Here is a 25,556-nt window from a genome sequence, read left to right on the forward strand (position 1 = left end):
TTTGGAATTAATAAAAGCCTGGCTATACGATCACAGCCAGGTAGAACTGTATGAAACACTGGGGCTTTCATAGGCAATGAAGTCTGCAGATCCAGCTGGGGCAGGTGTGGGACGCATGACATCAGCTCACAGGTGCCCTTCAAATGGCTTCTCACACAGTCCTATTAGTACAGATCGTTTACTGCAGATTGGCAAATTAAGGCTGTGCGCACACGTTCAGGATTTTTCGATTTTTTTGCTATAAAAACACATACCTATGCTTCCCATCATTTATAATGCATTCTGCAAAACAAAACGCATCGTGGTAAAGACTGTAGCATGTTCATTCATTTTGTGGATTTCCCACTATTATTGCATTGGGAACCTCTGGGGGGAAAAAAAAAAAAAAAAAATCTGCAATAAAAAAAACAAACAACAAAACACTGCATTGATTTCTTGCAGAAAATGTCCGGTTTTGTTCAGGAAATTTCTGCAAGAAATCCTGACATGCACACATAGCCTAGATATACCCTGGGATGACCGACTCGTCAGTCCAGAGTTTGTTGCATCCAATCCCTACATCCCATAATCAGGAGCGGCCATTATAAATTGGGCTGTGGGAAGAAGGAAGAGAAGAAGAAGAAAAAAAAAAAAAAAAAAAAAAGTAGTGACAAGTTAGATCAGGAATTTTAACATCATGCAATCTAATTTGTATCTCCCCCATTACACAGCATAGTGAGCTGCATGTAGAAGGGGGAACACTAGATGGAGCTACGCCAGGAGAGAATTAGCTGTACGAGTCCTGAATGAATTTGGTGACCATGCCCCTTCCACATTTTTTTTTTCTCCATTAAATATAATGCATGTTAATACTTTGCACAATTCAACGATTGCATTTAAGAAAAACTGAAAAAAAAAAAAAAAAAAAAAAACAATCACAAGTATTGAATGCCAATAATGTCGGTACCAAGATATATTTCTTTCCTGTATCAATAATGCCAGCTGACAGATCAGCATATGGTGGAAAGCCAAGTGGGTGGAAATTCAGCAGCAGAATAATAAAAACAGATGGGGGTGGGGGGTGTTAGTGAGTGTGCACATTGCTGCCAGCATGCCAAGTGTTAAACGTTACCAACAAGTCCTTTAGGAATGAGGACATGATGAGCAGCCTGAGTCAGAGGGTCTGAGGCTCCAGGATCCCACCTCCATGGCTAGCAGGCTTCTCCACTAATCGCTGCACTTTCCAACATTTTTTGGCCATATATGGCAAACCCCAGCAAGAAGCGGCGGTGGCCAGGAATCTCCTCTCCTCCCTCCTGTACAGTTAGGGGGATGGAGCAGGGAAGGGATGGGGGGCAGATTAGTGCCTTAGTCACAGCCCCACTTCCTTGCACAACAAGGGCCTCCAAAACAAACCTAGTGAACAGAGTGAAATCATATGTTCCTCCAGAAAAAGAAAAAAAAAAAGTTCTGCTACATGGCCGCCACATTAGCATCACCACCGCAGGGCTGTGCCAAGCCATAACATGCATGCAGTCTCCAGGATGCAGAGTGTTATTACTGGGCAGTGCCCATCCATGCCCTGGGCAGGAAGGAGACTGGAGAAATCTCAGATCATGGCAGACTTTCCTAGCCTGAACTGCAACAACATGAGTGCACATGGATTCTCCATCCATCCCATGCCAGGGCATCACTGGCTACAACAGAACACGGCATTCGGATTCTGGGCACGTCTCAGCATATTCAATGTAGGAAAAGTATTTGTGGAATTCTACTAAACAATCCCCCAAAGAAGCACAATAGAAGCATGCTGCAGTCAGACCCCCGGCTACAGGAGGGTAAAGCCAATCAGCCTGACATGGCACCTCCACCGGGGTAAAGAGGGCACCCCTGATGCAGCTGGAAAACAATGACCCTTTAATTGCACGTTAAAAAGGTCACTTGATTTAGCAGGGGAAGAAAAGTGCCTGGCGCTCACTCATCAGAATGTATAAAATGCCTCAGGCAGCGGCTTCTCACATTGGAACCAAGGATCGGGCATGTTGAAATCCAACAGGCCTGATCATCTTCCCAGCGTCAAAGACTGACACAGCAGATCCGATCTAGACGACAGCAGCTTTAATTTAAGGTTTGCAGGCACATTAAAATTAAAGGGAACATGCCAGTACGTTTACACATCTGGCAGTAGTGATGGCCGTAGACGCGCTTGTCCCCCTATCAGAACGACCCCTTCAGTAGAGATCCGATGTGCCAGTCATGAGAACTCTAGACTAGAAGTTATATGCAAATCAGGCTGGCAGTGAGGGGGCGTGTCAGAGCTTGGACTGCGGCTTCCAAGTACAGTGACACACCCCCAGTGCACTCACAGGCTCATTTGAATATGGATTCTAATGACTGACACATTGGATCTCTATAAGGAAGGTATCTTTTTTTTGGTTAGGGGACAAGCACCGCTACAGCCAGACCAAGAATTTTACAAGTCAAAACGAGCGGACAGATTTCACTTTAAAATGTGTTCTATGAGATTAGATGGAAACCTCAGATCCCCAGGGTTTGTTTTTCATACTTCAGCTTGGATCCACAGAAATTTAAGAAGGGGGGGGGGGGGGGGGGGGGGGGGAAATGACAAATCCGACAGGCGTGATGCCCTTGACATGTACCCTTTCACCCCGCCATCCTGTACTGGCCCTTTAACAGTCACCTTCCCATAGGAGCTACTGTACATCTCCAACTTCCTACATCTTAAATGTTGCACATTGATGCAGTGCAGTGATTTGACCAAGCTCCTAATAGATAACCAGGTTATTAGCACCAAGGGTTTTATCAGTCTCAAAAGCAATGGCATAGATCTATCTACCATGACCACGATTGGATGGGCTCAGGGGTTGGATTCCCACCAACCGGTCTGGAGAATGGGGAAACGGTGCTGAGCCACAGTCATGCCAGGGGAAGCATGCCACTATTCAAGCCAATGGGTCTGGCTGCAGTGCCACAATCTATATAATGGTCTTAGGGTATGTGCACATGTATAGAGCTTCTCTGCGGATTTTTCCACAGCGGATTTGATAAATCCGCTGCGGTTTTTCCTGCGGATTCCACTGCGTATTTACATCTGCACTTTTCTATTGGAGCAGGTGTAAAAACGCTGCGGATTCCACAGAAAGAATTGACATGCTGCGGAAAATAAAATGCTGCATTTCCGCACGTTTTTTTCCGCAGCATGGGCAGAGCGTTTTTGGTTTCCCATGGGTTTTACATTGTACTGTAAACTCATGGGAAACGCTGCGGATCCGCACAAAATCCGCAACGTGTGCACATAGCCAAAGGGGTACTTCCATCTGTGTCATGGAAATCCCGCATCGCTGATTGGTCGTGGCTGGCCACGACCAATCAGCGACGGGCAGTCAGGCTGCAAATTTGCCCTTCCCTACTCCCCTCCAGTCAGTGCCAGTGTGTCACCCCATCCCAGACCAACTTTTTACTATTGATGCTGCCTGTAATAGTAAAAAGATATGTTAAAAATAATTTTAAAAAACTAAATAAAAAAAAAAAAAATCGTGCTTTTCTCACCTTCCAGTGTCCACCGAAGCTGTCCCACTCTTCACAATGTGGCCGGAAGCTTCCGTTCCCAGTGATACATTGCGTAATTACCCAGGTGACAGTGGTCTTGCGAGACTGCCAAGTCATCTGGGTAATTTCGCAATGCATCACTGGGAACAGAAGCTGCCAGCCGCATCGCTGCTTTTTTTTTTTTTTTTTTTTTTTTTACAGGGATATGGTGCCCACACTGCTATATGCTACGTGGGCTGTGCTATATCCTGCGCCCCGAAGCCTTCCCCCCCCCCCCCCCGACATCCTGCGACCAGTGACAGACAGCCCAGCCGCGAATTGACATGGGATTTGAACCTCGCTTCACTGATCGGCCAGCCGGGCGCGACCAATCAGCGATATCGGCACGGAATTTAACCCCCACTCACAGCACGATGTACAAACACATACATATTCTAGAATACCAGATGCGTTAGAATCGGGCCACCATCTAGTGCTTGTATATAATATACAGGGTGGTCCAAAAGTAGGTGGACAGAAAAGATTTATTTTGATTTATTATTTTTTTTGAGTTTTTATTCTTTTAAACCAGAGCGTTGTGACACAAAATTGTTAATAAAGAACATTTCCCCACATGTCTACTTTACATCAGCACAATTTTGGAAGCAATTTTTTTTTTTGTTAGGACATAAGGGTTAAAAGTTGACCAGCGATTTCTCATTTTTACAACAAAATTTACAAAACCATTTTTTTTTTTTTTTTTTTTTAGGGACCACCTCACATTTGAAGTCAGTTTGAGGGGTCTATATGGCTGAAGATTCTAAAAACTGCACCCCTCAAGGTGCACAAAACCACATTCAAGAAGTTTATCAACCCTTCAGGTGTTTCACAGCAGCAGCAACATCGAAGAGAAAAAAAAAAAAAAAAATTTAACTTTAGACACAAAAATGATCTTTAAAGCAACAATTTTTTTTAAATTTTCCCCAAGAGTAAAAGGAGAAAGTGGACAGCAAACATTTTTGTCCAGTTTGTCCCGATACCCCATATATGGGGGTAAACCACAGTTTGGGCGCATGACATTGCTCGGAAGAGAAGTAGTGACATTTTGGAACGAAGACTTTGATGATTGGTCTGCGGGCATCATGTTGCGTTTGCAGAGCCCCTGATGTGCCTAAACAGTAGAAACCCCCCCACAAGTGACCCCCGTATTGGAAACTAGACCCCCCAAGGAACTTATCTAGATGTGTTGTGAGGATTTTGAACCCAAAAACCATGTTTGATAAATCTCCCCCTTCATAACCCCATTACACATAGAGTGTGTGTGTATATGTGTGTGTATGTGTGTGTGTGTGTGTGTGTGTGTGTGTGTGTGTGTGTGTGTGTGTGTGTGTGTGTGTGTGTGTGTGTGTGTGTGTGTGTGTGTGTGTGTGTGTATATATACATACATACACATCCATCACTGGCTTTACGCCCCCCTTTATCAGACGCAGATCTGATCTCTACACCTATGGGACCATTAGTCCTTACTAAACACCAGAAGACATTAGTGGCCATATTGTCAATTCTACGTTCCCAGAAGACGACCATTTCCGTTGTACCCAGTTGTGCAATGGCCAGCATTCCCTACCGACATACCTACTGCACGGCAAGAGACCAGGAATGTTCCTGCAGGACTGGACGGGTTATGAAAGCCTCTTCCAGGAATCCATTTACTGGTTGGCACATGACAACTATTATTTTTAGTGCTTTTTTATGATAATGGCGACAATGGACTGATGCAACAATCAATAGATTAACTACAAGCACATGGACGAAGCAAATGTGGATCCAGTGACCTACAAGCGATATAGGACTATGGACTCAGTTTTGTGAATGTCAGCCGACCATGACCGCTGGATGGAACAGCTGCGAGGAGAAGGCTTATAAAGAGGAAATAAACTGCATTCCTGGCGGGGATACACGAATGCTCCGTATGTATACACTGTCACTACTGGAACCATCCAGACTTCTCCTACAAGTTCTTACAAGATTAGGGAGCGGCATTAAAGAAACAGAAGAAAAAGATCATGCAAACAGCCAGGATGAAAGGTTACGTGCGCGTATGGCTTCCTGGCCCATGGCTTCTAACTACGGATATTCAGCCGGGCCCGAGACGTGCAAAGCAAATGCCACCCATATCAGATGAGATCGAGGGACCGCTCTTACTTTATAAACAGTGCCACCTTGTCTACAGGCAGGGTCTGGTGTTGCAGCTCTCTAAGCATTGTGAGGCAGTCCAGCAGCAGAGCCACTTTTTATTCTCTTCTCACTAATATTAAGAGTTATGATTAATAAGAATTCAGAGGTCATAGGGTTTTTTTTTTTGTTTTAAACACAGCATTTATGAAAGTTATGTACTGTTTAATAGTCCTTTATAAAGTGAATCTGTCACCAGGTTTACCATTTAATTTGAGCAGAATAATTTAGAGATTCCAGTGATGTGTCACTTACTGGGCTGCTTGCTGTAGGTTTGATAAAAATCAGTTTTATTGGCAGGAGATCATCACTGGAGAACTAGTAAAACTGCTGACAGGTAGTCCTCCATATTCATGTGCTGTGTGTAACCCCTACAGCACCACTGATTTACAGCTTTGTGTATACTGTGCATAGGCAAAAAGCTGCCAGTCAAGGATGTGGACGGGATTATACAGTGCTCAGCATTCAGAGAAATGAAGCAGTGAAAACAAATCAACAGAGTTAAGATACACAAATGGAGTCAGGGTCTCTGCCCCTGCATCATGTTGCTTAGCATTATGTTTTAGAGGGGACTTGACAGACAAGATGAATGTCGGCCAAACGCTTACAAACATGAGGGTGATATAACTGGATTGTGGTGAAGACCATTCACACAATCCATAGAGATTGGAGGGGCTGGTAACAGTAGTATTACCCTCTACCCTGCTCACACAGTAGCTGCAGAATTAGGAAATGGTAGCGACCCTCCTGGGATTCAGTTCTTTTCTCTGAAAATTACCTTTGTTTGCAATCCTCATCCTGTCTAGAGGGGGGCACGGGCACTGGGGCTTCTACCTTTCCTGCATGCTTCCCGTTAACTGCTTCGGTCTTGAACAAAACTAATTTTCTATAACTGGTAAGTGTGGGAAGCTGCTGCATGTCATTACAGGAGTGAATAAAACACAATCGCTCCACATATCAGGTCCAACGATTATGTGCACAATCATTTTAGAAAGGGAGCATCCAGCCACCCCATAAATATACTAAAAAAAAACTTCTGTTAGAAATAGGAGTTTTGATTTGAAGATCAGTGTGGACCTAGGCTGATCCACCACTGGCTTGTTCTTGACAATCTGTGTAGAGCTCCATGACGGCTGATCGACTCCATCTTTGACTGGCTGCCTCTTACTACCCCAAGTAGCTGAATTTCAGAACATCTCCCAGCAATTACATACAAGTAAACCAAGTCCTTCATAGCCCACCATAGCGGCACTGAACTAGAGGGAATTCAAAAAGGAGAGAGTTAGGGGGTCACCTACTTTTTACAATTGATTGCAGTTTGATATGGAATCTGTCAGCAGATTTTTGCCATTTAATCTGAGCATCATAATATAAAAGCAGAGAGCCTGATTCCAGGAATGTCACTTAGTGTAATATTTATTTTACTCTTTTATATAGTGCCATTAATTCCACAGAGATACAGACTTTATTGGCACTGTCCCCAATGGGTCTCACAATTTTAGAGTCCCTATCAGTAGGTCTTTGGAATGTGGGAGGAAACTGGAGAGTCCAACAAGTGACATCACTGGAATTCAGCAGATCAGACATCAGATTTCTTCGAGGCTTTAAAAAAAAAAAAAAAAAAAAAAAAAAAAGGTAACCACCACACAAAACCCAATGTGCAGAAAGGTTTTATTCAGGATGCAACAACTGTACAGGCCTGAGGGCTCCAGAAGTTTGGCATTTTTACTGAGTCCAGGCTGAGCGCAGAGCTTATCCAGATGCAGGAATGGCAGGAGAACAGCCAAAGGACGGCCAGGAACAACTGCTCTATAGCCAACGGAGGTGAAGACAAAGGACACCGCCCCAATGTTTAGCCAGGTAGAACTATAGATTCCGTACACGAGTGCAGCCAAACAGTCTGCTATAGAGTCACAATCAAATTAAAGGACAATAAGGCTAAGTGCACACGTTGCGGATTGGGGTGCAGAATTTTCCGCACAAAATCTGCATCTCCTGGCAAAAACTGCAGGTGCAGAATTGCCACGGATTTTGTGCGGTTTTTATGCAGAATTGATGCGGATTTTCTGCAGTTTTTACCATTGCAGATTTCTATCATGGAGGGGGGCAGAAAAGCTGCAGATCTGCACAAAAGTAGTGACATGCACTTAAATCCGCAGCGTTTGTGCGGATTTTTGCACACAGCTTTTTTACCATAGATTTACATTGTCCTGTAAATCACAGTGCAGATCTGCAGCGTTTCTGCGCGAAAAAAATCCGCTGTGGATCCACACTAAATCTGCATCGTGTGCACATAGCCTATGAGTCTATTAAATGGTGTGGAAATAACCTGATGACTGTCAAAAATCCTAATAGTAAACCATGTAGCGTTACTGCACAATTAGGGTATGTGCACAGGTTGCGGATTTGGCTGCGGATCCGTAGCAGTTTTCCAAGCGGTGTACAGTACCATGTAAACCTATGGAAAACCAAATCCACAGTGCACATGCTGTGGAAAATTCCACGCAGAGGTTTATTTTCCACAGCATGTCAATTCTTTGTGCGGATTCTGCAGCGTTTTACACCTATTCCATTATAGGAATCCACAGGTGTTAAAACGCAGGTGAATTCCACAAATTCTGCAGAAAACCTGCAGGTAAAAAAAAAAAAAAAAAAAACACGGTGTTTTACCTGTGGATTCTGCAGAAAAATCTGCAACGTGTGCACATACCCTTGGCAGTAGCAAGAAAGCCCACATCTACACTTTTGCATTGGAGGTTAGAGGTTCAGATTTATTTGACCGGTGGCTGCCACGTTGGCATATGTCATGCATCCATCAAATTCTCCATTGTTGAAACCCCCATTGGTGCCAGAATACACCTCAATGTAAGCCCTTCAAGTAGAGATTTACTGGCTAGTCACCCATCTTTGATCTAGATGGCCCAGCATTGTGACACCCTTTTCTTCCGCAGACTGGGTAGAGCCCAATTTTTCCATAGATCTTCAAGTTGTGGCTAATTGGTGTGAGGAGGATGTGCCCGCATCATGCGGCAGTAACAATAGCGCCCTAATCTACAACTAACATTTGCCAGGAAGAGACCTTTTCCTTCTCGTCTTATCTCATCTGCCCCAAATATCCTGTATGACCAAGAACAGACAGAAGGAAAGACGCAGACTGCAAGAACTTCACACCATTATCAAAGAATGCAACGGAGAGTCTACAAGAGTTATACAGGAAAGCTCGGCATACACACAAGTATGTACTTGCCGATGAGGAGATTAGTATGGGTGGCATGAAAAACCAAGAACAGTTACAAAACTACAAAAAAAAACAAAAAACACTGCCTTAGGCTTCTTTCACACTAGCGTCGGAATCTCCCCGTCGCAATGCGTCGGGGAGAGATTCTGACGCTAGAGTTTGCTGCATTGCACAATGGAGGCAGCGGATGCATTTTTCCGGCGCATCCGCTGCCCCATTGTAAGGTGCGGGCGGAGTTCCGGCCGCGCATGCGCGGTCGGAAAAAGCGGTCCGTTGGGAGAAAAAAAACGTTACATGTAGGGTATTTTTCTCCCGACGGTCCGCCAAAGCACGACGCATTCGTCGCAAGACGGATGCGAAGTGTGCAAATCCGTCGTCAATAGAAGTGTATAGGGGAAAAAAAAACGCATCCTGCAAGCACTTTTGCAGGATGCGTTTTTTCTGCAAAACGACGCATTGTGACGGATTTAAAAAAACGCTAGTGTGAAAGTAGCCTTAGAGTGTTGGGATGGGGCCCCTAGACTTGCACAAAGATCTAACTGGTGCAACAACCGATACACTGGACAGGAGGGAATGATTGGACAGCTAATACATAAGAGTTATGGCCCCCCGACCAGAGCGTGGACAGCTTCATGTATTTGTATGAGGCGATCCTGTTGTCAGTCAGTGCACTGCAGTCTGATTTTCGACATCTGAACAAGCCTTTAAAAAGAAAACACTGCAGAGAATAGCATGCTTCTGTATTGGCGCTCGAGCTTGCACCCAGTGAAACAAGCATTCGACCGTTCATCTCAGGTTATATGAACTCAAGACCCCCATACACATTAGACTGCATCTAGTCTACGAGTATAGGGACATTCGCTAACTGATAGTTTGCCAAGATGTCGATTTGACATGTCCAATTTCAGAGCGCCATGTGCCTAGTTCTCTAGGAGATAAGCCACCAGCAAAGAAATCCGTGAGCAGCTCTCAGTACACAGGACAGGAGTGCTCGGCTGCAGTAGGGCTCTGGGGTATGGGAGCTGGCCAAGATGGCTGAACGACAGAGCCAACTAATGTGCACAGCCAGCTTTACCCTGTACCCTAGCGGCTCGTTTCAATATATTATGGAGGTCCAAGTATCCCCCCTCACTATGTCCGAGTGCAGAATCTTGTAGAACCAGTAAAAATGGGCTGAACAGACATTACTTGTGTACACACACGCGCCATCACTAAAGATATTTTGCAATGCTCGTAGAGCCAGAAGTTTCATACTAAACAAAACCCTGTTTTCACTATTGTTCACCACAGCATCAATGACAAGAACTAAAAGCCTCCGCCACCAGCCACACCCTGTGTAGTCAGCGAAGCCAAGTATCTCACTGTACACAGGATGCAACGGAGAGCAGACCTGGAGCCATCTACAGAGCAGGGAGCCGTCAGCGAGGCACACGTGAAGATACTGGCCATGGTCTGGCCCAAAGCTGGCGGCCATGCACAAAACAGTAGTTGGCTAAACCAGCTGAAAAGGATCGGATCAGCCACTGTCCCAATGCTCCTCAGAGAAGATGCTTTGTTCTTTTGGAAGATAAGCCGCTGCCAGAGGTGTTCAGAGGGGCCTAATTCATGCCTCCATACTGGGACACATGCATGCTCTGTTCACACTATGCATTCATGATGGGTTTGGAAGAAATAGCAGTCGCAGACATTAAGGCCATGTGCACACGTTCAGGATTTAGTGTTTTTTTGCTATAAAAACGCTATATACATTTTATGAGCAGATGCCATTTAAAAATCCTTAACTGTTGGAAAACTATTTCTAGAGGAAATCCACTTTGCTGTTCATGAGAAAATTTGGAAAAAAAAAAAAATTCTGCAGAGGTCTTGATAACACCTTGTAGATCACAAAAAATATTAATGTTGTCCAGAAAAAAATATAAATAAAAACATGTGAATGAGGTTTCTGAAGTGTCATCTTTTGATGATGCTGTAAAAAGCAACTTAATTTGCATTAAAAATCCTGCATGTGACCATAGTCTTAGGTTATGCACCTTTTAATGCAAAACTAAAAAGCAGCTTTACAGCACCGGAAAAAAGCGTCAGTTTCAGAAAACGACTTGCTTGAAGTCAGCAGCATGTCAATTCTTCAGCGTCTTTGCACTGTTTTTTTTTTTTTTTTTTTAATCACCCATGCAAATTGCTACAAAAACAGCAACTTGGGTGAATAAAACTAACTTTACCAAACATGTACGTAGACAAAAAAAAAAAATAAAAAATAAAAACACAATCCACACAGATGAATACTACAAAACCTCTGAAAATCAGGAGTTTTGAACTCCGTGTTTTTCCTGTCAAGAAAGCAAGTGTTGGCTGCAAAACAGAAAAAAAAAAAAAAAAAAAAAAAAAGAAGAGCACTGCATGTGAACATAGCCTTAAGGCTACTTTCACTCTAGCGTTAACTGCAATCCGTCACAATGCGTCGTTTTGCAGAAAAAAACGCATCCTGCAAAAGTGCTTGCAGGATGCGTTTTTTCCCCATAGACTTGTATTGACGACGCATTGCGACGGATTGCTACATGTTGCATCCGTCGTGCAACGGATGTGTCGTGCTTTGGCAGACCGTCGGGAGCAAAAAACGCTACATGTAACTTTTTTGCTCCTGACGGACCGCTTTTTCCGACCGCGCATGCGCGGCCGCAACTCCGCCCCCACCTCACAATGGGGCAGCGGATGCGCAGGAGAAATGCATCCGCTGCCTCCGTTGTGCAGTGCGTTAAAAGCTAGCGTCGGAATCTCTGCTCGACGCATTGCGACGGGGAGATTCCGACGCTAGTGTGAAAGTAGCCTTACTCCAATGCTTTAGTTTTGGACTCCTGGATCAGGAGGCAGAGGATGAGGAACTCCATTGGGGAAGCACTGCAGAGCGGACTGTTGGAGGACACCAGAGTTTTCTTGCTGTTGCCTTTAATAATGTTTTCTTATAAATATTAAGGCTACGTGTAAAGACCGGGGAAAGCTGTATTGTTTTGCTTGGGATAGGGCAAGGCAATCTGTAGTAGAGCGGCCATGTAATTACCATTATATCACAAGGTGACAGCCTATACGCCAAATCCCACCTGCAGATAACAAGTCAGACTTCGACCCCTTCCCGTTTATGCCAAAAAGAATGTAGTTTGCCAAATTATTCAGCAACCGCGTTTCTACAAGCCAAACTACACGGACCTTTTCAGCACTGTGGGTGAGTGCAGTGGTCTATCACTTTATGACAAGGGGAGACAATTAAGCAACTACTTCTGTGAGGGTCTTCCAGGAAGAAATAAGGGGGGGGGGGGGTCCTGCTTTCTAATCAGACTGCCTGTGGGTCCAGACTGAAGGGGACGCCAGAGGCTGCTGTTGCCATGACATTGGGATAAAAACGACCCACTCAGCAGATTATTCAGCAGCTGCTGCACTTGAAAGAATGCCAAGAGTCTGGTGTGTATGAAAGCCTAGATGGCACCGGAGCAGAAAGCGAGGGAGGGTTGGACAACCTCCGGGAGATCACTTTTGGCGCTGGATAATTTACAGTATGTTTGTGCATTTAAATGCCAGTTAGAGGCAATTAAGCAAAAGTCATTCGCGACTAATGAAAGGATTGCCCCCTCAAAACTAAAGTTTGCCATCTACAATCCTCTTAAAATAGGGCAGATTAAAAAAAAAAAAAAAAAAGCTTACTGCAATGTCGTGGTGCAGCCCGAGCCCAAAATCCTGCCCATTTTAGAGGCTAATGACTGATTCCGCAGGCAGCGCCCAAACATTTGGACAAGTATACTGGATATAGAAGTTTTATATATGAAAGCCAAATTCCAGGAGTGAGCCTTCAAAATCCCCCAAAACATCCTTCCCAGAGTGGGATATTCCCCCATTTCTACAGCATTAATATAAAAGTATGACAAGTAATAAAGCATTTATGTTCCCAAGTGCCCTTACACCAAGAAAAAAAAAAAAAACCAACACATGGAAGTAAAATTAGCAAACAAGGCGACCCTGCTTCGTATAGACGTTTGCCCCAGATTCTTCAAGTTGTCCCTTATACACAAGTCCCGGCCGCTCCGCCGGTAGGTGCCGCTGGGGTGGGAGTGCTGAAGCCCACTAAAACTCTTAATTTAGGGCACGAACGTTGCAGAAAAGATGCCATCCTGACAGCAGCTGTAGGAGAGTTCATTCATTTAGAGGCACGGGTCTGGTGGATAATTTGGCGCTCCCTTACTCCAGTCTTAATATCTTTAAGAAAAGAATGTAGTTGTTTGCACGGGGCAGCATAGAGCAACAAGTGTTCGGGAAGGCCCCCCTCCGCTCCAGCCTACATAAAAAGGATATTGCAGCCATTCCTACAACTTGGAATCACAAACATTTCCCACATTTCAAACACTAAGAACAAAAAGGAGTTTCTGGATATGAAGAGTTTTCCACTGACAACTTCAGCTACAGAACAGTCATTGCCAGGAGTTCGGTTTTTCTTTCCCCTGGACCTGAGCAGATTTACTTGGCACACAGGTTCGGTACCCGACGTGCTCCTTGTCCTAGCGCTCACTTGTGAAGTTTGTGTACCTGAATGGATGTGTCCATCACTTAACCAATATTTTACGCACTATGTTCAGCCCATCTGCAACAGAGATATATTTTTCTCTAATTATACAGAATATATCTATGGTTTTGCTATGTAATCTGAGAGCAGCATGATGTAGTGGCAGAGACACAGATTCCAGAGATGTGTCACTGACTGGACAAGTTGTTACAATCACTGTTCTCTACTGTAGATCTAGCAGTACATAGCTGCGTATAACCCTGCCCACACCATTGATTGGCAGGTTCTGTGAACATAGTAAGAAAACTGCCAATCAGAGGTGGGGGTGGAGTTACAGATTAGCCTGTCTGGCATTAAGTGAGAGTCTCCAGCTGATAAAACACTGATTGTATTGAAACTTCACAGCCCAGTAAGGCAACGTTCACACTAGCGTTATGCTAGTGTGCGTCGGGTTAGCGTCGGGCGACGCAGCGGCGACGCACCCCTATGTTTAACATGGGGGACGCATGCGTTTTTGTTTGTTGCGTTGTGCGCCACATGCGTCTTTTTTGCCGCAAGCGTCGGACCAAGAAAACGCAACAAGTTGCATTTTTCTTGCGTCCGATTTTCGGCAAAAAACGACGCATGCGTCGCAAAACACAGCGTTTTTGCGTGCGTTTTGCCGCGTGTTGTGCGTTGCGTCGCCGACGCAGCGGCGCACAACGCTAGTGTGAACGTAGCCTAAGTGACATCCTTGAAATAAGAATAAGGCTGGGTTCACATTGCGTTAGTGGGTGTCCGCTGACGGAATCTGTTACATGGCACAATTAACACCATGTAACGGATCCGTTCGCGCAGGAGTCCCCAACTCCAGTCCTCAAGGCCCACCAACAGGTCATGTTTTCAGGATTTCCTTTGCATTGCACAGGTGATGCAATTATTACCTGGGCAAGACTAAGGAAATCCTGAAAACATGACATGTTGGTGGGCCTTGAGGACTGGAGTTGGGGACCCCTGCGTTAGCGCACCCATTGAGCGCATCGCTAACGTATGCCATTTTTGGCATGCGCTAGCGATGTCCCGTTATTTTCTGACGGACCGCGAACGCTGCTTGCAGAGTTCGCTCTGTTTCTCGCTAGCGCAGATCGGGCAAAACGCTAAACGCGATCCTTTTTAGACATTGCGTTAGCGCATTCCGTTAGCGTATGTGCTAAACGGATTGCACTAATGCAATGTGAACCTAGCCTAAGCCTGGAGGAAGACATTCTTGACTGCTAACCTGGAGAAAAAAAAAAAAAGAAAGCAACTGACCAGTAAAGGCTTTAACATGGTCCCTTTCAGCTAAAAGGGGCAACTCAACTAACATTTAGGCTGTGTGCACACGATGCAGATTTGGTGCAGAAAAATCTGCTGCAGTTCTGCACTAAATCTGCATCTCCTGGCAGAATCTGCAGGTGCGTTTTTGATGCGTTTTTTTGAGCACAAATCTGCATCAAAAACGCACCTGCAGATTTCTATAATGGAGGGGTGAAGAAACGCTGCAGAACTGCACAAAAGTAGTGACAGGCACTTCTTTGAAATCTGCAGCGTTTCTGCGCAGATTTTTCTGCACCATGTGCACAGCTTTTTTTTTTTCACATTGATTTACATTGTACTGTGATCACAGTGCGGTTCTGCAGCGTTTCTGCTGCAGAAAAATCTGCTGCAGTTCTGCACTAAATCTGCATCGTGTGCACATACCCTAAAGGAGCTTTCTGTAAAGTGACATTCGAGAACAAAGCAGCTGAAAAGATATTCTGTGGTGTTTTTAGCATCTTTGCGCAACACACTGTGCCCCAGGTTTGCTCAGCACGTTCCTTTAAGGAGTTGCTTGCCTTATGATTATCTAATATGCCATCTCTCCTGCCACATTTAACCACAACTCTGCCAATATCTTGGCATGGTGAGAATTGAAGTCTTACAGTAGCTGTAGAGCTGACGCTTTGCCATGTTTCAGATTGTTGCAGTATAATCGTGTACTCTGCTGTGGTAAACTAACACCCCATAACAAGTGGGACAGGGTTAGGAGTCACTGCTAAACTAGTAAATGTGGGAAGATTAAGAAAAAAAAAAAAAAAAAACAACACACAACACACATGGAAAATACAGCATCAACTTGTCTATTATGCCTAGAGAAGCAGTCCAACGCAAGTCTGCTAGGCACTGAAGGGTTAACCACATTTGCAAGTCACAGCACTTAGTGGTAAGGACTATACAGCACAAGAATGCAGAGTGGTGGTTGCTCAAGTAGTGGTTTAGAGAATTGGAGAATGGGTGTGGTGCTGCCATTCACTCTCAGCCCGGACAGCGGACGTGTACAGGACTGGCTGCAGCCCACCGACATGACACTGCAAGGATTCACAGGAAGACTGCATGTGTACGAAAAGATAAAGACGAGGTAGTGAAGGACAGATGTGGGTGAGAAGAGCAGATGTATAGTGTGAAGGAGAGCTAGTGCTCACTGCTCCAGCCACCATAGAGAACAAACATTGTAAAGGGACACTGCACCTTACCTACTCATGGGATAAGTCGTTGCAAGATATTGGGCTCCATTTTTCAAATTTTGATAATTTTGGCATAACTAGAGGCTGCACTTGAACAGGAGCATGGCAAACACTACTCAGATTCTTGACACGCAGTGGTATTTGCTATGGCGCAAACCTTACTCCAGCAGAGACAGGAGTAGGAGTTGTGACAATGTGCACGACACTCCTCAGATTAACGGTGAAGCATGTGCCTACTAAAGAATTAGAAGCCTCTGACTCCATCCCATCTCCTCATCATGGCCTACCTGAACACCAGACTTGATAACGTTTGGGCCATTGTGTTAGACTCAATGGGTGTTTAACACCATGACCATAAGGCGAGTATTATTCCCTCGGATTTTAGAAGACAGCACTTGTTCACAATAAGGGATACACGTGTTGCACAACCAAAAAACATAAGGGTCTCACTGAAGCCTATTACAATAGTCCAACACATTTGGAAATGGTTTTATCTGTCCCTGGTCAACTTCTCTGCGATATGGTCACTTTTCCGGCAAACTCACAGCACTAAAATAGTTGTTACAGACAAGTTGCACATGTGGTTTTTGTTGCACCGCTATCCGAGAACTGCGGTCACTGTAGTGCCAGCCTAAAAATGGCAGCCAAGTTGGGTATGTGTGCAGCAAGAACGAAGTCTGATGAAATGTAGAATGTGACATCCACAATCCTCATCACCTGGACCGCAGCCATATCAGGCCGTTTGAAAACTAATGCAACATGTGGTAAACATGGAAGGAGAAAATAAGTAAGAACAAATAAATAAGTATCAAGCTGACCACCAGTAGTGTCAACTACTAAAATGCTACTGTTGTGGGATGGAACTATATGTCTAGGAACTCTCTGCAGAGGCCAAAATCTGCATATACAGGGGACCTGAGCAATAGTGCACAGAACCTGTGACTATGGACTGGCCCAGAACAGAGGGCTCAGGCCTTGTCAGACCACAAAACCATGGACAAGAGGCAGAATGGGGCATCTGGCCGCATGTGTACTCTGATGAAGAATTAAGACTAATCTGTCAACAGGACACAGCAGAATGATCTAGGGAGAGACCCTGATTGCAGTGATGTGTGTCACTACCCACACCCCCGATCAGCAGCATTCACTATACAGTGTACACAGGAAGCTGACAATCAGGGGTGGGGTTGGACCATGAAGCACAAGATACCTAGTCCTGCAATGATAGTCTCCTGTTGATTAAAAAACAAAAACTAATAGTATTGAAACAGCAACACAGCCTAGAAAGTGATACCACTGGAATCAGGGTCTCTGCCCCTACATCACTGTGCTCTCAGATTGCATAGCAAAAACCTGGCAACATTCCCCCCCAGAAAAAAAAAAAAAAAAAAAAAAAATGCAGCACTGCATCTTAATCATCTACAGACTGAGCATACACGAACCCAGCACTTGCACGTGACATCTCCTGGCTGAAGTCCCTTGTTCTAGCAATCACTGGGGGTCTCAGCAATATGACCTGCAACCAATCTAACAACTCACTATTCAGTGGATAGCCTATAATTTACGTAGAACAGCATTACCCCTCAGGTCAAAATAAAATTTTAGAAAACTCCTTGATTTGAATCTGCTCGTAAATTTCGTCTTCACACCCATGCCCAGAGGGCATCATATTTGAGTGGCACCGCTCGCGGACTCCCGACGAAATGTCAAGATGCTTCTCAGAATCTTGTCTCATCATGCTTTACAGATTTCTGAGCTGTAACACTTGACACTCCGCAAAATCCTCCAGCCTCTGAGAATATCGTGGAGAAAAAATATATATATATATATATATATATATATATATATATATATATATATATATATATATATATATATATATATATATATATATATATATATATATATATATATGTACACCCTTAAGGCACAAAAACTGTACAGGCTGTGAAATGATGAACGCTGTAGATTCTCAAGTGCATGGGAAGACCAACGGGGCACTGAAGTGTAGGGTGACCTGCTAAAAGGAAGCTCTTATTCTGCCAACATCATAGAAGGTTAGGAGTGTTCTGTGATCGAGATCTGTAGATATTTCCTGGGCAGAAATGCCTGGTCTGGGGATCCTAAAGGAACAGCCACAGCAACCACATTCCATAGTTCTGCTGGGATCACCCAGGGCACGACCCCCCACCCAGCTGCCCAGATTGGGGCAATTTGCAGGAATTCCCGGAATGATGGACATTCTTCTGTATTTGAAGACCAGAACATTAGACACGGCAAGCTCTACAGTCCTGCAATGCCACGCATGTCACCACCTCGCCAGTCACTAGGGCAGGATCTGGTACAGGTGGCATCAGACAGTTTGCACTGAACAGAAACAATTTTTACATGACACCAATAGTAATGAAACTGCGCAGCACCGAGTGATTAGGGGTCCTGATAGAAGCCACAAATGAGGGAAACAAACCCAAATCCTTAGGAAAGAGTTAATGAGCCAAGACTACACCCATCATTAAAGGGGTGAGGTGTCCCACCAACACCAATAAGGGCACCTAGTGCCAATTTCAAAATGATATACTCGAGCAATTTGCCATCGATGCCAGTCTGAACATTGGCAGCTGCGTGTAAAACCGCCCATGCTGAGAGGCTATAGTTCTCATAGTCAGCCTGGTTGTCAGACATGCTGCTATACTGAGAGTCATTGTAATAGAGGGAAACATATGGGAGACATCTGTACGTCTACTGCAAGAGTCTCAAACCCCAGTTCTAGAGCAGTTTTACCAGTGGGAAACTGGAGATTCCTGCAACAAGATGTTCATGTGTCTCCTTGTCATGTATGAGGGGCGCACACCACCCATGACACTGCAGCACCCTCCTTCTCATCCTGGCCGTATATATTAGTGCAGCCACTCCTCAGCATGTACCCCTTCCTATTCTGTAACAGCTAGTGCACCCCTCACCTCACCATACACAGTGCATGTCCCCTCACAACTCTGCCATGTATATGTCCAGTAAGCCCGGTCATCTCTCCTTATATACAGTCCGTGCCTCCACCCCCACCGTGTCCTCACCCTATATACAGTCCATCACCCCTGTCATATGTATGCACCCCCAGCCCTACATAGTGTACCTGTCACCTCTATACAATGCATCCCCTCCTTATATATAATGCACCCACCACTTCTATACAACATACCCTTTTACCCTTCCTTAAACAGTGCACCCAGTCACCTCTTCCTCTATACAGTGCACCCATCATCACCTCCTTATATACAGTGCACCCAGTCACCTCTTCCTCTATACAGTGCACCCATCATCACCTCCTTATATACAGTGCACCCAGTCACCTCTTCCTCTATACAGTGCACCCATCATCACCTCCTTATATACAGTGCACCCAGTCACCTCTTCCTCTATACAGTGCACCCAGTCACCTCTTCCGCTATACAGTGCACCCAGTCACCTCTTCCTCTATATAGTGCCCTCTCACCACCCCCCTCCTTATACACAGTGCACCCATCATCACTTCCTTATAGACAGAGCACCTCCTTTCCTCCCCTCTATACAGTGCACCCATCATCACTTCCTTATAGACAGAGCACCTCCTTTCCTCCCCTCTATACAGTGCACCCATCATCACCTCCTTATATACAGAGCACCCATCATCACCTCCTTATATACAGTGCACCCAGTCACCTCTTCCTCTATATAGTGCCCTCTCACCACCCCCCTCCTTATACACAGTGCACCCCCCATCACCTCCTTATAGACAGAGCACCTCCTTTCCTCCCCTCTATACAGTGCACCCATCATCACCTCCTTGTAGACAGAGCACCCCTTCCCTCCCCTCTACCTACAGTGCACCTCATAGACTCTATAGAGCACCACCTCACTCCTCCCTTTATATACAATGCACCACTTGTCCTCTATGTAGTGCACCCCATCACTTCATTCCCCTATACAGACCTCCCCAGCACTTCTATACAGTGCACACCCTTACCCCCTGGTAGACAATGCATACCCTACACCCACCTCTATACATACAGTGCACAGCCTTTCCTCCCTTTATACAGTGCTCTCTTTACACCCCATCACATACAATGCACCGACGTCTTTATACACAGTTCACCCCCCTCGTAGACAATGCTCCCCTTCCAGCCACCCTATAAAGTATAGACAGCGCACACCCTTTCCTCGCCGTCTATACAGCGCGCCGCCCCCGTGTCCCGCTCCTCACCTATGGACACCAGCTTGATGTTCTCCCGGTCCAGGAACTCCAGGGCCACGGACACGTTCTCCAGCTGCATCTGGCGGAAGGTGGGTCTCTGGTTGTACTTGCGGTACATCTTCTTCTGGCTCAGCACCTCCAGCAGGGCGATGAGCCGCAGCCCGTCGCTCAGGTCCGCCTGCAGGTTGGCGATGCGCTTGTTCACGCACTTCAGGTGCTCGTTACACCAGCGGGTGAACGTGTTCTGCTGGATCTTCTTCCATGGCGCGTCCTCCGCCAGGTCCTTCTCGGTGGCCGGCATCTCCGCTGGGTCCGCCCCGGGCACTGCTGCTGCTGCCGCGGCTCCGCTCTGGGTGAGCCTCTGGTGGGCGCTGCTCATTATGAAGCTTCAGCCGGAGGAGGCGGGGAATGAGGCGGTGAGGGGCGGGGCCTAAACACAGAGGAGAGGAGTCAGCAGAGCCGAGGCTGCGGAGCACTCGCAGGGTCACACACAAGGAACTCTACAACGTTGCCCCAAACTTTGCATTTTTACCTTTTGTTGACAGTTCTATACAGCAGCCTTTTATATATGATTCTGATGACACTACCCAGCTTTCCTGGAGCACTGATAGTACTTTAATAATAGTGGATACAGCAGTACACTCAGGAGTGACAACCAAAGAACTGTCCCGACTACACTACAGGTTGTCGGATCTCACAGACATCATCTAGTCCTGCAATTCTCTAGTGTAGAGGTGATGAGCTGGGATCTGATTGGTTGCTGCTCCATTCATCATCTATAGGACTGCCATTCTCTCCAGCTGTCCCATAGACAATGAATAGACGTCTGATGCCCACAATCAGCAAGTTACTATCTATCCTGTCCATAACTACTTCTCATGTTGGGAATGACCCTTTAAAGGGAGTGTGTTCTTCCAATTACAACTTATTACCTACTACTATGGTAAAGTAAAGGTGTGAATACTGGACCAAAGCTCCTTTCTGATGGGAGGCCCTACCCCCGGCTATAAGCCATTCTTCCCCTACCTGTGGGCTTATAAGGGTGGACAAACACCTTTAGTCTGGGTTCACACGTTGCAGATATGGAGCAGATTTTTCTAGAGCATTATACATTAGATGGCTGTGGAATATTCGGCGAATGAACAGCCATTATCAGCCGTCTCCCCCATACACAGGATCTGTGTTCTCGATGAGGAAGGCACAAGCTGACAGTGTGAGGCTGACCGTCTCCGGAGAATCGGGCCCGTACGATCCATGACCATCACTCGGTCACCGTCCCCCATACACACCGCCTTTGCTTGCAGATACCACTCGTGTTTTTGTCGCAGATTTGGCACAGGTTTCACTCTTTCCATAGCAAATAAAAAAATCCACACAAACAAAATCCGCAACCAAATTCTGCACCAACTGTGCGATATGTGAATCTATCCTTAAAGGGAATCTATCAGCAGGTTTTTGCTATGTAATCTGAGGGCAGTATGAGGTAGGGGCTGAGACCCTGATTTCAGCAATGTGTCACTGACTAGGCTGTGTGCTGTTGTGTCAATACAGCGAGTGTTTTATCACCAGGACATTATCACTGCCAGGACTAGTGCACGCGTGAGCCCTGGTCCAACCACACCCCTTCCTCTGATAAGCAGCTGTCAATAGAAAATATACAAAGAAAGCTGTGCTGTGGGCAGCAATAGCTTTCTGAGTCCTGCTACATCTAGAAACTCTAGAAACGAAGTGATACGCTGCTGAAATCATTCCTGTAGGACACGTTTTTTTTTTTCAGCCCCCGTCTGGCGGGTACAAGTCTGCATGCCTTTGGTTTTACTGTATAGGAAAGTGCCGCAGACTGCAGTTTCCTACACAGGGAGACTGTATACCATGCACTTTATGGAAAAGGGGGAAAAGCAGCTTAAGTTCAAATAAAAGTGAGTCCGCGCCTCCGTGCCAAGGTGGTCACGGTACACAATTCCAAAACAGCCTTGGTTTAGCTCATAGATATGGCGATGTTTGGGGTTTTACAATGCACGATTTTGGTATTGTATGCCATGCAGTATATGTTTTTTTATTTGTTGTTTTTTTTTAAATTGGGTCCCTATGGTGGACAAATGCCTAGGCATCCCTGACAGTGAGGACTATCAAGCGTACCCATCCTGAGTATATGTGCCAGTCATTAATCCCTGTATATACATAGTGTTTATCCTAAACACTGGATACAGGGTGTACTTCTATACACTAGATACACTGTGAACTCCTACACGCTAAACTATGAACTCCTGTACACCTGATAGTGTGCACTCCTATACGTTTTATACAGTGTGCACTCCTATACACTAGATAAAGTGTGTACTATTATACACTAGTGTGCACTCCTATACGTTTTATACAGTGTGCACTCCTATACACTAGATACAGTGTGTACTATTATACACTAGATAGTGTGCACTCCTATATGCTAGATAAAGTGTGTACTGCTATATGCTTGATACAGTGTGTACTCCTTTACACTTGATACAGTGTGTACTCCTATATGCTAGAAACAGCGTGAACTGCTATACGCTTGATACAGTGTGTACTCCTATATGCTACAGTGTGAACTGCTATACGTTTGATACAGTGTGTACTCCTATATGCTAGATACAGTGTGAACTGCTATACACTTCATCTTCATACAGTGTGTACTCCTATACACTTCATACAGTGTGTACTCCTATATGCTAGATACAGTGTGAACTGCTATACACTTGATACAGTGTGTACTCCTTTACACTTGGTACAGTGTGTACTCATACACTTGATACAGTGTGTACTCCTATACACTAAAGTGTGAACTGCTATACGTTTGATACAGTGTGTTCTCCTATACGCTAAAGTGTGAACTGCTATATGCTTGATACAGTGTGTACTCCTTTACACTTGATACAGTGTGTACTCGTATATGCTAGAAACAGCGTGAACTGCTATACGCTTGATACAGTGTGTACTCCTATATGCTAGATACAGTGTGAACTGCTATACACTTCATACAGTGTGTACTACTATATGCTAGAAACAGTGTGAACTGCTATACGCTTGATACAGTGTGTACTCCTTTACACTTGATACAGTGTGTACTCCTATACGCTAAAGTGTGAACTGCTATACGTTTGATACAGTGTGTAGTCCTATACACTTCATACAGTGTGGAGTCCTATACGCTAGATACAGTGTGAATTCCTATACACTTGATACAAAAGTTCCTTTCACTCTCCACTTTACCTAAAGGATTAGAGGTCAAGGGACCCCTATTCTCTACACTAGGAAGGTGTCCCAGAGGTGAGTCCCCTAACTACCAGACATTTATCCACAGGATATATCAAGCAAGAATCACCTGCACTGTAAACTAAACGATGGTCCAGGACTATAATAAGTGGTTTCCAGATTGGATCTTTGCAGAATGGCACCATATATTAACTCTTCCCACAGAAACAAAGCAGTGATTGATTCCTGTGACCCTACACCCTGATGTCACACTGAATGAGCTGGCTCTGTAATTAAAATAAAAAAAAGCAAATTAATTAATATAAAAAAATGCAAATGAGCGGTTATATAAACAGGATTATATGCTGTATATTATATAGACAGCCAATTGTGTCCAATAGAACAGATTACTAAAGTCAACTTCAAAGCATCAGGGTTGGGTCAGGTGAAGAGTAGTACAAGGGGAAAGAAATGGATTGGATTTGTTTCCTGTCTCACCCTATGTATTCCCCAGAGACAGTGTCGGACTGGGGTGACAAGGGTACACCAATAACATTGACTTTGGGGGAAACCACTTTACACCTGCATGCAAATATTACACTACCTTCGTTCACAAATTTACCTATATCTCTATATAATAATAAACTTGGTAGCGTGGTTAATAAATGATGGGATGCTGCTTTTTTCTGTACAGAGGGAATCAAGTGAATTATGCCAAGTACTGCCCATACAGTGGAGTTGGGGCCCAGATCTACCCAGGGGCCCACCGGGGGATTACCGTTACCCTGTGGGCCAGTCCGAGCCTGCCCAGAGATCAGTGGTGTGAGGCAGCCACAAATCTCCCCTTCCTCCAAACAAATTAACACAGTTGGCTGAGATCTGTTAAAGGTTGAGTCTGGTTTTTTGCAAAGTAAATGCGTTTTACCTGCAAAAACAAAAAACGCCGAGCAAAACTGGCTATTTTTGGTAAAAACACTTTTTATTTACTACTGCATGTAAAATAGATTTGTGTGAATTATCTCTGAAAATAGAACCTGGGGTATGTATGTAACCTGGGGTATGTTTGCACTACGTTTTACGAAATCTTATCTATGCACGGAGTTGAACATTTCAGCGGAATCGGACCAGCGGTGCAGATTCTACTTTTGCAAACTGTCAATTTATACTGCGGATTTTCACTGCACATTTGAAAATCCACAGGAAAGTCCACAGCAAATTTGCATGACATTCATGCTACTTTTCCAGTGGCATTTCTTTTTCTCAGCTCATGTCACTTCTGCACGTGTTGTTAGGATATGTTCACATCCAAATTTTTAACATGGCTTTTGAAGCGTATCCAAGTCAACATCCACATTAAGGGTATGTGCACACGTTGCGGATTCAATAGCAGATTTTTCAGCGCGGACTCTGAAAAATCCACAGGTAAAACGCAGGGATTTACCGCGGATTTCGCCTGTGGATTCCTATTAGGATTAGGTGTAAAACGTTGCGGAATCCACACAAAGAATTGTCATGCTGCGGAAAATGAACCGCAGCGTTTCCGAGCGGAATTTTCCGCTGCATGTGCACTGCGGATTTGGTTTTACATAGGTTTACATGGTATTGTACAATGCAGGGAAAACTGCTGTGAATCCGCAGCATCAGATCCACAGCCAAATCCGCAGCCAAATCCGCAGCCAAATCCGCAACGTGTGCACATACCCTAAGGCTATGTGCACACGTTGCAGATTTCCTGCGGATCCGCAGCATTTTTTTCAGCGCAGAAACGCTGCAGATCTCCAAGTAATTTAAAGTACAATGTAAATCAATGAGAAAAAAAAATGCTGTGCTGATGGTGCGGAAAATTCCACATGGAAAATGCAGCGGATTAAAAGATGGAGCATGTCATTTATTTGTGCGGATCTAAAGCGTTTCTGCACCCATTCCATGATAGAAATCCGCAGGGGTAAAAACGCACTAAATCCACAGTAAATCCGCAACACAAATCCACATTAAAAAAAGCGCAAATTTTGACCTGCGTTTTCTGCC

General features: G+C 44.9%; 1 protein-coding gene across 4 annotated transcripts in view; it reads right to left on the reverse strand.

Moving 5' to 3' along the window:
- Nucleotides 1-25,556, reverse strand: part of FLNA (filamin A) — a 144,247-nt gene that overhangs the window by 61,471 nt on the left and 57,220 nt on the right. For all 4 annotated transcript variants that reach the window (XM_069748390.1, XM_069748389.1, XM_069748387.1 and 1 more), the window contains exon 2: nt 20,307-20,727. In XM_069748390.1, the coding sequence (XP_069604491.1) occupies nt 20,307-20,676 (370 nt within the window). In that variant the 5' untranslated portion in view covers nt 20,677-20,727. The remainder of the gene's footprint in view (nt 1-20,306; nt 20,728-25,556) is intronic.

This window comes from Ranitomeya imitator, chromosome 2 (genome assembly GCF_032444005.1).
Source record: "Ranitomeya imitator isolate aRanImi1 chromosome 2, aRanImi1.pri, whole genome shotgun sequence".
NCBI lineage: Eukaryota > Metazoa > Chordata > Amphibia > Anura > Dendrobatidae > Ranitomeya > Ranitomeya imitator.